General features: G+C 41.2%; 1 protein-coding gene across 4 annotated transcripts in view; it reads right to left on the reverse strand.

The window, feature by feature from the left end:
- The window catches only part of PLEKHM3 (pleckstrin homology domain containing M3), a 202,224-nt gene that overhangs the window by 141,088 nt on the left and 44,862 nt on the right, over nucleotides 1–16,274 (reverse strand). For all 4 annotated transcript variants that reach the window (XM_040984565.1, XM_040984564.1, XM_040984566.1 and 1 more), the window contains exon 3: nucleotides 1,220–2,155. In XM_040984565.1, coding sequence (XP_040840499.1) covers nucleotides 1,220–2,155 — 936 coding nt within the window. The remainder of the gene's footprint in view (nucleotides 1–1,219; nucleotides 2,156–16,274) is intronic.

Here is a 16,274-nt window from a genome sequence, read left to right on the forward strand (position 1 = left end):
ATTTACATCCTGGCTAATGCACTTTCATTCCAGCTCCCAGCTAATTGCCTAGTAAAACATAGTCTAAGTGCTTGGGTCCTTGTCATCGCCATGGGAGATCGGGATAAAGTTCTTGGTTCCTGGCTTTGGCCAGGCCTACTGGGGAGTAAGCCAAAGGATGGGAGATTTCTCCTGTCTCACCTTCTCTTTCTGGAACTCTGCCTTTCAAATACATAAATATATTTTTAAAGCTAAAATTAAAAACTAAAACATTACTGGCCTTGAACAGCACTTGGTGGATCACCCTACCACAGAAGTTCCGGAAGCCCCAGGCTTCCCCATGATAAGGCACAGGCCCATGGTGACTCAGAGGCCATCTGCTGAATAATCACCCACGCTGCTTTCAGCCACCTCTGTGTTTTCTGTCAAGGCTTACTTTCTAGATTATACCTTAACAAGATCTGACAAGGTCACCATCAGTAATAGTTACCAAGGACGTGTGCCTAGCCCAAGGAGAGTTTATAGTCAGCTTTGAACTTAAATGTCTCATAGAAGACAATCTGAGACCTCTATATTCACAGTGGTTTTGACCCAAAAAGGTAGAAAGTGCAGAATCACAGCCAAACTAGGAAGCCTAAGTTCTACTCTGGTTAGGTTTTAGCCAAGTCAGATTCAGCGAGGGCTGTCATGTCTGTTTTCTTTTCATTTCTTTTTCTTCTCTTCTTTTTTCTTAACATGTTTAATATGAGAATGGAGAGATGTTTTAATACAGAAGACTCTTTGAAGAAGAGATGCCTTTTATAAACATGTGATAGCTACAACTGTTCTATTGAGGGTTTTTAAAAATGATTTACACATTTTTATTTAAAAGGAAGCGTTATAGAGAGCAGAGATATGGAGAGAGATTTTCTGCCCACTGGATCACTCCCCAAGTGGCCACAAAAGCTAGAGCTGAACTGATGCAGACAGGAGCCAGGAGCTTCTTTCTGGGTCTACCATGTGGGTACAGGTTCCAAGGATTCGGGCATCCTCCACTACTTTCCCCAGGCTACAAACAGAGAGCTGGATTGGAAGTGGAAAAGCCAGACAAGAACCAGCACCCATATGAGATGCAGGTGCTGCCAGTGGAGGATTAGTCTGCAGTGCCACTGAGCCGGGCAGGGGTTCTTTAAAGTGAAATCTAGTCGTGAGATTAAGGATTTTTTTTAAGGGAGTTTTACACTGAAAACTGGCTTTGTACCTGCACACTTGAAACTCTGCACAGTGAGCCCTCGTTCCAAAGACAAGGTCGTCAGAATGCTCAGGAAGCTGGTGGTCACAGACTGGCGCTTGTTCTTCCTGAGCTCGTGCCCACCCGGATGATCCTTGGGTTTGTTCCTCAGGGTGACCTGCAGGTTTTGTTCTGAACTCCTCGCAGTGTTAGCAGCAGTCCTCAGCACCTCCATCCACTCCTGGGCCCTCTGCTGGGTCTCAGCTCGGAGGCGGAGAACATCCTGGGGAAAAATGACTTGGAAGCAAGAGTCACAGCCATCCAGGGGGTCCATTTGGACAGCCAGACACACGTCCACATTGTAGCTCAGCAGGGGATCCTCATCTAGCTTGCCAGGCTGAAAAGCCATGAGGTAGGCTCTGCTCAGCACGAACGTGAATGCCTTCCAGTTGTTCTGGACAGTCAGTCTGTAGAGCGTCCCTGACTTGAGGATATTCTGGTACTGCTTGGGATTGTTTGAGACACACGATGCTGGAGGCAGCCCACTGGGCTTCTTCTGTAAACAATGGTTCTGGGCATAGTCAACGGGATGGCCAAGTGCTGGCGAGTTTGCCAGCTCATCCTGCCGCCCCAAGGAACTAGGCACTGAAGCATGCACGACTTCCCAAAGCTTCTGCCCCCAGTCCAGGGCTTCCCATGGTGACTCTGCCTTCAGCTGGAGCTGGGTGTTGTCATACAGAACGGTGTCTACCATCCTGGCCTCAAGATTGCCCAAAACGGATATGCTCTGGAAATGCGAGAGCTGGTATGTGGCATACAGGCTTTGATTGCCACTGTTGTCAAGGCTGTAGAAGTATAAGTTGTAGGGTGAGAGTTCTGCGTAACAGCTTTGCCAGTAACTGTCGTGGTCCTTCCTAATCTCCAGGTAACCCTTTTTCAGAATATTTGGGAAAGTTTGCTTGTGTTCTAGAAAAAGAGAGGGAAAAAAGTATTAACCAGATGTGAGAAGGTAGGTGCAAGAAAGCAAACAGGTCAGGACTTAACATACTTCTGGCTCAAAGTGAACAGAGAACAAATAGTACAATTCTAAGATGAGTACTAATCGGTAAGAGGTAACTCTTGTTGCAACACTTGTTGACATAGAAACAAACTCATAGTATGATGCCCTACACACAGCAGGTATAATTTTTTTTCTCTTCCTCTTTCCAGTTGCACAACCTTATCTATTAATGGCATCTTTAGTCAATGATTAACTGCAACATTCAGTATTTTAATAAAAGGCAACTGTCACTTGAGAGACTTTCTGAGACTATGAGATATGAAAATATACCCATGCAAGAGAGAATACTCCTCCCTGCCAGAGATGCTAGTTTCAGAGACATTTCTCAATCCCTACCGACACACATACACTGGAGACTATCACACTCTAATCGAGTCATTCCCTAGGGAAGACAAATCACAGTCCCAACAGGTATGATTTCTGCTTCTGGCTAAATAAAAAGAGACTGAACCAGATCTAGATCTTAAAAATAGAAAGCTAAGGAGAAAATAAGAGAAATGAGGCAGAGAAAAGCCAATTCTTCCTGCTTTACATCTCTGGTCCTGACATTCATTAGTATTTCTGTGGCAACTCAAAAGCCATTAATTTCCTGCAACCCAAACTAATTCCTTTGTAAGAAGAGATAATGGATGCTCACGCTCAGGTTATCTTTTCTGATAATGTGGTGTTGTTAGATCTCTGTGAAGAGGTGGCCAGGTTGAAGACAGGTGCCAGGAAACTCATCTGGGTCTCGCATGTGGGTGGCGGGGACCCAGTTACTTGCATCATTACCTGCTGTTTTCAAGGGTACACATTAGCAAGAAGCTAAGCAGAAGTAGATGTGGTGCTTGAACCCAGGCAATACAACATGGGACCCACTACACTACAATGTCCACCCCCTATGCTTTCTTTAGTACACCACAGGTCGACTTATATTGACATTCAACTCATTTAGTGAACTCCACACATTTAAAGCATTCAGTTTCACAAATCAATAAGATAATCTGATAAAGATCAGATAAAGGTTAAAATAATTACCTAATATGAATTCTTAAGATAGGATCACTCCCAAGAATTTCACCATTTATTTCCCCAATGAAAATGGAAAAACATCCAAAATGAATCACTATGCCTGTGAATATCACACTGAAACCACGAGACAGAAAATATTCATTCAAAGAAAGCATCTCAGAACTCTACTTCCCTCTTAGAGGTTTCTACTCTAGCCAGAATGCAGACTAGTCCACAGGGAAGATTCTGGCATCCTCTCTTCCTTGTCTTTATAGAACCCAGGGCAGTGGTATCAGGACAGTAACCAAAACTGACTAAAGAGGAAGAAAGGCATTTCCTGTCATGCTCCTGATTCACTTCCTTATTGCCATATCACAAAGAGTTCCTCTTTCACTATTATTTCCTCTATCCATTCTCAAAATAGCTTCCATTCTCATGGCCATGACCATCATCAGGGTTTCATTCTCTTCCTTTGTGGCCATTTGAGTCACTGCTACCAGGCTGTTTGCTCACTTTCTCGTTGTCCTTCCCACACCCATCCCAAGGACAAAACTTCACAGGTGCCACAAAAGTGTCACACAGTAAAGCATATAATCCTAGCTTGGCCTTTAATATTTCATTATGACAAACCAAAAGCATCTTGAAAAACATGTAGAACGGTATAAAGTGAACAACATATACTCATCACTCAGCTTTGAAAGTCAAAATTTGACCATTCTTCATTTCTCCCACTCCTTCTACTCTATTTTTAGTTATTTTTGCTGAGATATTTAAAAGCAAATCACAGACATTTTACATTTCACTGGAAAATGATTTAGAATTTATCTCCACTTTTAACATATAAGACCTTCAAAATATCTATCAAAAGGCTTGGCAAGGTAGCCTAGTGGTTAAAGTCCTCGCCTTGCATGCCTGGATCCCATATGAGTGCCAGTACATATCCCAGCTGCTCCACTTCTCTTCCAGTTCCCTGCTTGTGGCCTGGGAAAGCAGTTAAGGATGGCCCAAAGCCTTGGGAGTCTGCACCTGTGTGGGAGACCCAAAAGAAGCTCCTGGCTCCTGGCTTTGATCTGCTTAGCTCCAACCACTGCAGCCATCAGGGGAGTGAACCAGCAGATGGAAATTCTTTGGTCTCTCCTCCTTTCTGTAAATCTGACTTTCCAATAAAAATAAATAAATAAGCCCTAAAAAATTTTTTTCAAAATATATATCAGACTTTTTTAGCCCCTTCCCCAAATTAGTAATTCCTTATTTAATACCCAGACTGTATCAAATGCTCTCAGGCTTTAAAAAATATTTACTTTCATTGCAAATGACCCATTTTCATTAGCCTCATATATTGATTGGATAATATCTCTTTTAAGTCTCTCTAAATTTCTTTTAAATACTTACGTACAGGGCCTGGAGTAATGGCTTAGTGGGTAAATCCTTACCTCTCATGAGCCAGGATCCCATATGGGTGCCAGTTCATGTCCCAGCTGCTTCATTTACCTTCCAACTCTCTGCTTGTGGCCTGAGAAAGCAGTTAGGACAGCTCAAAGCCTTGGGATCCTGCACCTGCATGGAAGAACTGAAGGAGGCTGCTGAGTCTGGATTGGCTCAGTTCCAGCCATTGCTTCCACTTGGACAGTGAATCAACAGATGGAAGATCTTTCTCTCTGTATCTCCTTCTTTCTGGAAATCTGCCTTTCCAATTAAAAAAAAACCCCAAAAACAAAAAACAAAACTTAGAGTCTCCGTTTGCCCAGATTTTCACTGCCTACATATGGCTGGGGTAGTTGATCGATTTGTTCTGTCCTCCATCCTCTGTTCTGGTACCAAGTGTCCTCTGTAGGTTCCAATGGACTGCCATATCCTCCATGTGCACCTGGATATGCTGTCCACTGCTCTGTCTGAGCCTCTGACACCTGGTGTCTCCCTAATCTTGGGAACTGCTCAAACCAGCCCTGTGAGACCGGTGCAATGCACTAAGCTCAGTGAGTTTGCTCCCAGCTTAGTGCATGCACAGCTCACTGTTGTCCCTGTAGCCTTTCCACACTGTACAAAGTGGAACCTGATGTGTCACTACTAGAGTTATTGATCTGCTGGCTATAAGGTCTGAAAGCTACCTATCTTGGGTGGAACCTATAGAATGCCATGTTGTTGCAGTTCACTGAGCCAGAAATGAGTTCACTCCCAGCTCAGTACATGAGTAGTTCTGTTCCACAACTTTTGCATTCCTACACAAAATGGCACCTGGTTTGGTTCTACGCAACAAAGCTGGTCCCCATGGTTGTTCCACTTTCAGGAATGTTAAGATCAATTGAGGAACTATCTTGGAAGATTTCATCCTGATCCTTCTATTATAAATTTTGCTAGGCATCTATCACACAAGATCCCACTCTCCAGTTTGCTGAGCTGACTGCTGTGTCCCTTACTCACCCTCTCCAGTCCTCAGGACTTTCTCATTGCTTTCCCACTTAAATTTCTCTTCACCTCTCTTGCTCACAGCTCTCCTTAGATATGAAGAGCAGGTATGAAATCTCATCTTTTCATCTAAAGTTTTTCTTCATCTTCTTGGTTAAAAACAGCCACCCTTCTCTGAGCCTCCTTCTCTAACACTCTGATGACTCACTTTGGTCTTATGTTTCAATTGCTATTTCATATTCACCCAATATTCATTAAGCTTCATAACAAAAAGATTCCAAGATCAATCAAGAAAAAAAAATGGAGGCCAGTTCAGTGGTATGGTAATTAAGCCTCTGCCTATAGTGCAATCATCCCACATGGGCACTGGTTTGAGTCCTGGCTGCTCCATTTCTTATCCGGTTCCCTCCTAATATACCTGAAAAAGCAGTAAAAGATAGCCCAAGTCTTTGGGCCTGCCCCTACACCCACATGGGAGGCCAAGAAAGAAGCTCCTGGCTCCTGGCTTTGAATCAGCTCAGCTCCAGCCATTGCTGCCACTTTCTTTCTCTGTCTTTCTCTCTGTAAATCTGCTTTTCCAATACAAATAAGTAAATCTATTAAAAATAGAGAATGTTCTGGCTCTATATCTTGCATCCATAGTCTCTGTGTGACATTCCCAAATATTTATGGTAAAATAATTAGGAGTCTTAACACATGTTAACAGATGTGGTTACTGAACCATTATGTGATTTCACTTTGCTTATTTTATGCAATTTCATCTTGTTAATTTAAGTTTTTAACATTTATTTATTTGAAAGGAAGATACCTCTCATCTACTTATTTACTCTCCAAATGCCCACAACAGCTGGGCTGGACCAGGCTGAAGTCTGGATTCAATCTGAGAGCCAACTACTCATGCCATCCCCTGCTGCCCATGACAGTGTGCCTGAGCAGGAAGTTCGATCAGAACTGGGGCCAAGCAGCATTTTAGCCACTGTTATAAATGACCAACTGCAATATTTCTTTTTAAAAATGCCATTTCCCAGATGACAATCAATGACAGGTTGAGGTAATCTAGTTTACAAAGAAAACCTGGCCTGCCCGAGTGAACACAGTGAGTTGAACACAGTTGAGTTTGAGGTCAGGCAGCAGCTGGAAAAGAAAACAGCACACTTTCCAAACCTTTCCAAAGAAACCCAGAGTCCATGGGGTGCCTATATTCTAAATCAGAAAGAAATACTGAAATTCATATAAAAAGATTCATAAACGTAAAGTAAAACCAAAATGGAAGTGGAAGAGCTCACAGTACTACCCTGTACTCTCAACAGGCTTGCCTTTTTGGGGCAAAATTTGGCAGAAACATTACACTTCTTTCAAGCATACACACCTTTCTTTTCAGAGTCTCTACAGATTATCTAGGGTATCATTAGAAGAAAAGCCAGAAGGAAAGATGATTTTAAGATCTGAAAGTTTAGGAATCAAGGTTTAGAACTGTTAACAGGCTTAAGGGAGCAAAGCAATTCCACATACATTTACTGAGCACCAACTATGTGCAGAGCAGGGAGCTCAGCTTTGTTGGGGACACAAAAGTGATGGAAGTCCTTAATGTGTTTACAATTTAGTTTAAGAAGTAGCTTTAATATTAAACTTCAACATCAATATAAATTGATTATCTTAAGATAAAAGGAAAACAGCAGTGTCACTGCAGAATAAAGACACTCCTTCGATTTTGCTTTGCTTCACTCACAGGTAATAGCAATGATCTGTACTCAATTGCAATGGATGGACCCTGTTTCCAGCTTTTCAGGCTGCCATGTCACTTATTTGACCTCACAGCTCTGGCCAAGTGCCAGCCTGCCTGCAGTGGGAAAATGTGATTAGACTTCCTTAGAAACATACAGCCCCCAAAGAATCTTCTAGTCACCTTCTACCTCATTCTTCTCCGAGATTGTATGCTTCCCAGGGATTAGGCACAAGCTCTAGGATTTGATACTCTGCTCCATCCAGTCCCATCTCTAATTCTAGGGGCATTCCTGGACTTCATGTCTCACTGACTGGCCTGACCTTAGCTCCACCAATCCTCTGTTTAGCATAATAGCCCCTCCTGGCACTGTTTGGAGCAGAGACAGGAGGCTCTTATTGACTGCCATTGACTGTACTTTGTTTTTTACATAGTCATTTTCCCCATTCACCTTATCAAGTGCTCATCTGTTCCAATTGTGTGGGGGCCTTGAATAGAGAATCCTCCTACCTTACTCCTTTTAAGCTGTTCCTTGTTTCACTGGATTCCTTCCTGTCCTAGATTCTGTAGTCAATAGTTAGACGTATTTTTTCTTACTCTGCAGGAGTCACCAATTCTGGATCATCATTTTCATCCATATTTTCTATTTAAGCTTTGCCTTCTTTTTCTGAAAGTTTTTCCATGTTTTTATTATTTATTTGAAAGACACACAGACAGAACACTCCTACTTAGTGGATCTTGTTGCAAATGCTTGCAACCAGACAGGGTTGAGTAATGGTTTGGTCAGGCTGAAGCCAACAGATAAACTCAACCAAGGTCTCTCATGTGGATGACTAGGACCCAAGGACTTGAGCCATCACACTGTCTTTAAGAGTGTTCATTAGCAAGAAGATGAAAAGCTAAGGCAGGACCTGAACATAGGTATTTTGATGTGGGTGGGATGCAGGTATCCCAAGCAGCACCCTACATGCTACAACAATGCCCACCTCAAGTCCAACCTTTTTGAACAAGACACAGAGAGCTAATAAGGGCAAATAAAGAGTCATATTACTTGAATTCTGACAATTCATTTTTTTATTAATTTCTCTTTTTTGTACATTTAAAATACAGTTTTATTCAAAGATGACAATAACAAATATTTCTGATTTTTGATGTTTTATATAGTTAAATGCTAGAGCTACCAATAATACTTAAAATGGTTACTTATTGTACTGTAAATGTTGGTTATATACAATTTCAATCCCTAAACATAAGATAATATTTCCATACTATTTTAATTCCCCCAATGCATAATTTTACCATCTGTTTCTGCACACTGTACGGGGCTCCTTTATATATATTACACTAGACTTCACTTCAACATCACACTCATCAGCATCCCGCAGAAGTGCCATAGAGCACCGGCTAAGGCCACATTTGCTGGAGTCAATCTTGCTTGGAATCCCAGCTCTGGCTTATCAGTTGTGTGATCTTGAGCAAATTAGCCTCATGATAAGACCTCAGTTTATAATGGGCTATACTAACAGAAACCGTCTCACTTTACTGTCATGAGAAAGAAATAGGGACTTTTGCAACAATATCTGACATTATGTAATTGTTCAATAGACACTTCCCACTTCAGTCTTTTCGTCTCAAAGGAAGAAGCTTGCAGTGTCCTTGCTGAAGCTGGCCCTGTTATGTCTACCACTTCTTCCTCTACAACATGCTGGAATACTTCCCATTTAATCTCTTTTCTTCTGTGTCTTTATATCACAGGGATTGTTTGTGCCTATTAAAACTTACCTGCTTACTGTGTACTGTGGCACAGCATGTTAACTTCTACCTGGAGTGCCCACATTCCATACTGGAGTGTCAGTTTTGAGTCTAGCTACTCCAAGCTTCCAATCCAACTTCCTGCTAGTGCAAATGGAAGATCAAGAAGGAATTCTTTGTTCCTGGCTTCAGGCCAGTCCAACCCTGGTTTTTAATGGGAACTTGGAGAGTGAATCAATGGATGGAAGATCTCTATCTCTCTCTCTTTCTCTCCCCCCACCTCCCCCTTGTTTCAAATAAATAATTTTTTTAAAAAAACTTAATCCCTTTATCCTGCCTTTACTCTGGCTCCTTGGTTCACATGTCAAATTCTTCCAATGACTCCACTTCCTGTTCCACACAATCTGGCTTCTGACTATAGCTCTGATCTCATTTCACATTATCCCATATCTCTTCTCGCTCCAGGCACAATCCTAACATTCCCTGAGCCAGTCAAGCACATTCCAGCCTGGAGGCTTCTACCAGTTGCTACAGCCCCTTTCTGAAACTTGCCTCACCAGCTCGATTGCATTTTTTTGCTTCTCTCAGTTTCTCAACTCAAAGTTGCTATCCTCAGTGAGGCAACTTTTTACCATACAAGTTAGAGTTCTCTCAGTTCCTCTCTGTCACATCACCTTGCTTTATTTCCATCGCAGATCTTGGCTCCTCCTGAGAGCAAGAACCTTGCTAAATCTCTTTACTTCATATAACACTGGCTGACTCCCTTAATATTTTTGAATATGTCAACAAAAGATTATGCTAAGATCTGTGGAGATATCAAATGAATCAGACACAGATCCTGTCAACAAAAATGATTGCTTCACAGAGGAGAAAAGACAAATCCAAAAGTATGTGCCATAGCAGGCATGTGGCATTCAGAGTTTTCTGACAGTATAGCTGAAGGGCTAGGCAAAAGAGAGCGGACTTCGGCCTGGGAAGAATGTCTTGAGAGCAATGGTATGTGAAATGAATTTTGAAGAGTATGGAATTCAGAGAATCAGGAAGGGGAATGGGTACTCCAGATGGGAGGGCTTTACTAAGTTTTTTCCTTTCTTTCATCCATTATACTCCAGCTAGCCCCAGATTCAGATATAGTTCTTTGTTCCTCTTCTTCCTTTCGTCACAAGTTTTTCTTCCTTGCCAAAGTCACACTAAGTTGGGCCCGGTGTGATGGCTCAATGGTTAAATCCTTACTTCGCAAGCTCTGGGATCTCATGCAGGTGCTGGTTCGTGGCCCAGCTGTTCCATTTCCCATCCAGCTACCTGCTTATGACCTAGGAAAGCAGTAGAAGATAGCTCAAAGCCTTGGGACCCTGCACCTGCGTGGGAGACTCAGAAAAAGCTCCTGGCTCCTGAGTTCAGATGAGCTCAGCTCCAATTATTTAGAGAGTGAAGTAGCAGATGGAAGATCTTTCTGTCTCCGCTCTCCATAAATCTGATTTGCCTTTCCAATAAAAATAAATTAAAATCTTAAAAAAAAGTCACACTAAGTTGAGTCCACAACCCTCCACATTATGGTTATGGCTTCTAATCAGTTTCCATTCCCTTTAATTCGTCCCACCTACAAAACCCTTTCTGCATACTGTTGGACTGAGCAGATCTAATACAAAACATTGTTTTCTATCACCCATTTGAGACTGACAGAGGGTAGTTAGACACAAGCAGGTAAAAACAGCCAGGTGGAGGATTCAGTGTGTCTACAATGAGTTAAATCCCAGGATTATAAGGATTTACCTGAGTCAAAAGCAGCACTGGACAGCCACAGGCCTCTGCCGTGGGGAGTCAGGCCCTGGAAGGCTGATGCCCTGAAGGAGCAGATACAGCCGAGCAAACCACATTTAGTGCTTCTCGTGAGAAATGGTGAGCTATTTGGTTCCTCTCCTGAACTTGCCAATAAGTCACGCCTCCTTCTCAAGGGTGGAGCATGCAAGTAGAAGGAAGGAAGAAAGACAGAAATGCTGTTCTAATTGATGTGCCTTCCTATGAATGCATAAGGCTACAGGAAAGGAGAATTACCACAACCCCAACAACACCCCTTCCCTTGCCAACTTCCAGACTTAAAACACCCTTTTAATCTGGATTCTCAGACAATCCTGAGTGCTTTTAGACAGATGTATCACACTGGATTTGTTTGCCTGGCTTTGCTGTTCTCATACCTCAAGCCATTCCTCTAATAGAGACCCCTACTGTTGGGATCCATGTGATGGGTGTGGAAGACAGGAAGGTATGAAGAGTATTGTTCCATTGCAGGCAGGGCCGCAAGGAACTTCCTGCTGTATGGCAGGGCCCGGTGGATGTCTCTACAGCCACCTGAATGCAGCTCCACCTTCCTTCGCATGGACACTGGACAATCCCACTGAGAATTCTGTAATCTATTTAGGCATTGTCTACCTCTGTGGAACTAATGTTTAGTACCAATGTGAGCTTGGAAGTTGATGTTGCTGATATCATTTTAGCCAAAAGGCCTTTCATTATTGCTGTCTCTACTGCCCCCATTGACCGTATGCTAATCAAGGGTGTTCCGTCCCCAGGTGTAGTGGGAATCTATTCTTTCCCTCTTTCTTTGCTCTTCAGGTTCTTCCTTCTGTGACGCCTTTCCTCCCTTAACTGATTCAAGACTAAGCTGTAGAATGAGGATTGTTGCATGAATGTGTTACTGATTGATATGCCCACCTATTGAGAACTTCCTAACCATGGTGCCAGGATGGATAACACCCTGCTTTAAGGTGAAACAAATGGCAGAATTATCCTTAGAAACACCCACTTGACCATGATATAAAAAGTCTGAGCCAGAGTTTGTCTGGTTCTGTATAAAAAAAGCAGACGGCTTTCTTGCATTGTCCACAATGATCATGGAATCCTGGTGGTTCGTCTATTTTCTTTACGCCTCATCCACACACCCTTCTCGAGTTCCAAACTCAGCTGGAGCTAAAGTCCGGCACCCTACTCCAGATTGGCCCCTTAATCATCCCACACAGAGGCTGTCTTCTTCCCACTTTGGTTTCATGCTTAACCTGATGACTCAGTTGAAAAACCCTTTCCTCAATGAAAACTGCTAGCATTCCTGATCACAATCATGACTCTTTTCTTTGCATTCCTGGTTAATAAAACACAGTTTCTCAAGTCTACTTCATGTTACAGGATTCAAGTCAGACACTGAATCCAGAAAAGAATCCAGAAAAGAATCCAACTAATTTACTCTCTTCGTTACAAGTACTTGAGGAAAATGAAATCAATGAGATCCACATTAATCATGGCTCTGCCACAAATGTCCAAAGCAAAGAATATGGGGAGAGTGGTTACATTACAGGAACCAGGGGGACTGTGAATGTGCATTGCAAATATGCTCCTCAGGTCCCAGAGCAGCGTTGCTCAGTGAAGTCTATAAATGTTATCCCACATTGTTAACCAGCTTATTTGGTAGAAATGAATGAGGCTCAAATGAGATCCTTCTATGGCTACTCTGTAGTCTTTTATTTATGGGAAAAAATAATATCCCATTCATTTTTTTCCCCTTTGTAAACCTAAGGGAAAAGACAAATTATCTGTTTAGATTCTAGCAGAAATAGACCTGTAACATATCTAGATGCATCAGCTTGGGAATTTTTTCCATTTAAGTTCTTTGCTATGGGCAACAGTGATACAGCACAAGTCAATACAGTCCTGGTCAGTTTCACTTCTCAACTGACTAGGAAACCACAGATTCAACTTCTTGAAAGCAGAAGCTGCCTTACAATTTTTAAATACCAACTTTCAAACTGCATGATTTCTTTGCCATGGTGAGTCTTTCTATTTCACTAATCTACAGAAATTAAGTAAAAAAGAATCGCTCATTCTTAGGCCACTGATTTTAAAGATACATGGCAATCTGTTACTATGTGTTTGTGCAAACTACAGAACTGAAGAAACCTGGAGCCAGAGGGAGCTACAATCTGATGAGTTCAGCACAGAAGGTACAAGTTGCCTTCATCAACAGAGCCCTAATTTTGCTCAGATATGATGATAATATGCTCAGGGGAAGCATCTTTTCCCTTATCCTACGGAAACAATAATGATTTCCTGATTCTAGTCACAAGAACTCTATTTCCCTTTGCTAGAGATAGCCTTATGGGAAGGTAAGCAATCCAGGTCCGGCCATTAAAAGGAAACTGTTGGGAAGCAGACTGAGAGGAGATGCCCTATCTACTCTATGGCTGCCAACACATAAGAAAATGGCCCATGAGGCTGCTGTTGATACTTTGCACCAATATGCGCAGAGATGAGACATCACCAACATATTGAGGCAGCAGAGCAAAATGAGGGAAAGCACATATATTCTTTTTTTAAAATATATTTTTATTTTGAATTCTAAATTACGTGGTACAATTTTGTATAGGCTGGGATTCCTCCCCAAACTCCCAACATCCCCAACAGATTTTCCCCATTTTACTGCAATAGTGTAGTTGGCCTTCTTGTCAAATGTTTATTGTATACAGAGCTTGCTATTCCTAAGTATTTTCTGGTAGATAGAAGAAAGACTAAGATGGCATTAGTCTTACTTTTATTCCATTTTTAATTGAGTATTCTACAACTTGCAAATGAAAATATTCTAACTGACTAACTAGATTTTGGAAAAAGTCAAATGCCTTGGCCAAAGATATACCACAAAGTGGGCAAGTTTAGAGTAGAACTACAATGTTCAGACTTTGCATCTAGATCACACTATTTGCAGCCGAGAAAGCAAATCCCAAGCTTCCTCAGTATTGAGAGGCACAGTAATAATGGAATTGTGTGCTGTCTAAGGAGTTAGCTGCCTTATAGTTCTAGTCCTTTATTTAAACACTAGTTGTGTGGCCATGAATGAGCTCGACCTTCCTAAGCCTCAGTTTCCTCATCAATAGAATCAGGATGAGATCATTCCTACTGTAAAATAACTATGACAATCAAATAAGATAATAAATGAATACTTTCTAGCATGGCACTAGATACAAAGTTAACTGTCATTACATGACAGCTTTTGCTGGTAGTACTAGTAACATATTTCATGCAAGCTGTAAATAGGAGAAGGAAAAGAGAAACCATTTCCATTTTACGGGGAAAAACCACAATAGAACTAAGCAATCTTTCATAGACCAATACTTGTTATAGTACAGAATTCTCTATAATGTGGTTCATATATTCAAAGGCTGTCCAATATAGTACAGAATATGGATAGATAAGCAGTTAACTATAAAGCACAATAGAATAAGCCATGATTCCCAAAGTGAAAGAACAAAAAAGAATTGAAACGGAGAAAAATCTGGAAAGGTCTCAGGGAGGATGTGATATTTAAATTGGTCCTTGAAAGATAATGGAGGACTTCTGGAAAGGAAAAAGGGCAGAGGGAGCTTCCCAGGATGAAGGAAAAGTACCAGCACAGGCTCAGAAATGTGGGATACATGGCACATTAACCAAAAAGCTCCTGGGGAGGAAGGGGTCAGCAGTGAGACTGCAAAAATACTTAAATGCTTTCTAAAGTTTACTTGAGAATTATGTTTTATTTTTAAGAACAGAGTAGCATAAAGAGATTTGTGTTTCAGGAAGATATTCAAGTAGTCTATAAAATCAGTAACCATAGCTTTCCTTAACCAAAAAAGATAAAATAAATGAACAAAGCAAACACAAAGGAAATCAGACATTCCCTTTTCAAGGTTCCCATACAGTAGTGTGAGGAATCCGAACGCAGGCTGGCAATGAAGTACACTGGGCTTCCAAATATCTGCCACAGCCAACATTCAATAATGTAACCAATGGAAACTATACAGCCATATAAAATCAACTTTCTGTGACCTATTTTAGCAACTTCTTTGTTCTTAGTAATCCTGCTGAAGGGTGAATCATAAATTCAGCAAGAGACCATGTCCTGGTGACCTCACTTGTTCGAAGCCTGCAGGAATATTCCCACCTCGACTGGCTCCAAGGCTTTTGAGAAACACCATAATTGAAAAAGCAGTCATTTCAGTATAAGTCCCAAATTTGGCTTTTTTTTTTTTTTTTAAGTGAAAATGGGGAAAAAGGGAACTGAAAGAGAGTAACATAAAACCCAGCATAAAGACACTAAACTGCCATGGTTTTTCTAGCCCTTAAGAAAATCTCTGCTTGACACCTTCTCATAAAGTACTCAGAACAAGAAATACAGGCATAGGATTGGTACCAGGTCACCAGAGAGTGCAGCCTATAGGAACAAAAGCCCAGTTGACCACTGCCCTTGCTAAGCAGATGAAAATGTGAACACAGTCAGGGAGGGAAAAGGAAGTTAGATTTTGGTAGTTTGCTGAGTTTCTGAGACTACAGCTAATGTAAAGAGTTTCTTTTATAATTTTCCATTTTAAAAATTGAAACAGCAGTCCATTCAGAAGTAGAGTTACAAAGCACAGAGAAATCTTTCTGTTTTAAATATTTTCAACTATATACCCATATTCCCATCATGACCTTTCATTATAAATCTGACTATAGTAATTAGCTCCCACACAAGCATGAGTCAAGGTCAATTCAAATACATCCTAGAATGATATAATTCTAGAGCTGGGAAGGATCGTGGGCAGAAGTAAATCTGTCCTAGTAGGTTTATATAGCAAAGAGAGAAGACAATAAGTGGCTTTCCCAAACTTACATAGCAAATTAGGAGAGTAGGGACAGGACACTTCAAGTTCTAGTTGAGTATTCTTTTAGTCTAGCTTCATCTTCCTCAACTCCATGTCTATTCTTCTAAGTCTGTGTTTGTATTTATACCTAATCTAGTTTTCATATAAGGATACTTCAGAAAATCTATGGGCAAATTGAGTTGAAACAACCTTATTTCCAGAGCAAAAATATTTTGAAGTTCATGACAAGGCCTCAGTATCATTATACAACATTATGGAATTAATTGACATAGTATTGGGTAAACAATATGTTAAAAATAATGCAAGTTCCATTCTTCGAAACATCTGGGTTGAGACAGTATCAATGACAGGTTCAAAAAATAACAAACAACCAAACAAAAAATTACAGGTTAAATCAAGGCAAACATGTGGTATCTAATCTTTTGGGATTCGCTCATTTCCCTTAGCATTATAGTTTCCAGTTGTGCCCATTTAGCCACAAAGAACTGCATT

This window comes from Ochotona curzoniae, unplaced genomic scaffold, assembly GCF_017591425.1.
Source record: "Ochotona curzoniae isolate NIBS_2020 unplaced genomic scaffold, NIBS_Ocur_1.0 contig_4148, whole genome shotgun sequence".
In the NCBI taxonomy this organism is placed as follows: Eukaryota; Metazoa; Chordata; class Mammalia; order Lagomorpha; family Ochotonidae; genus Ochotona; species Ochotona curzoniae.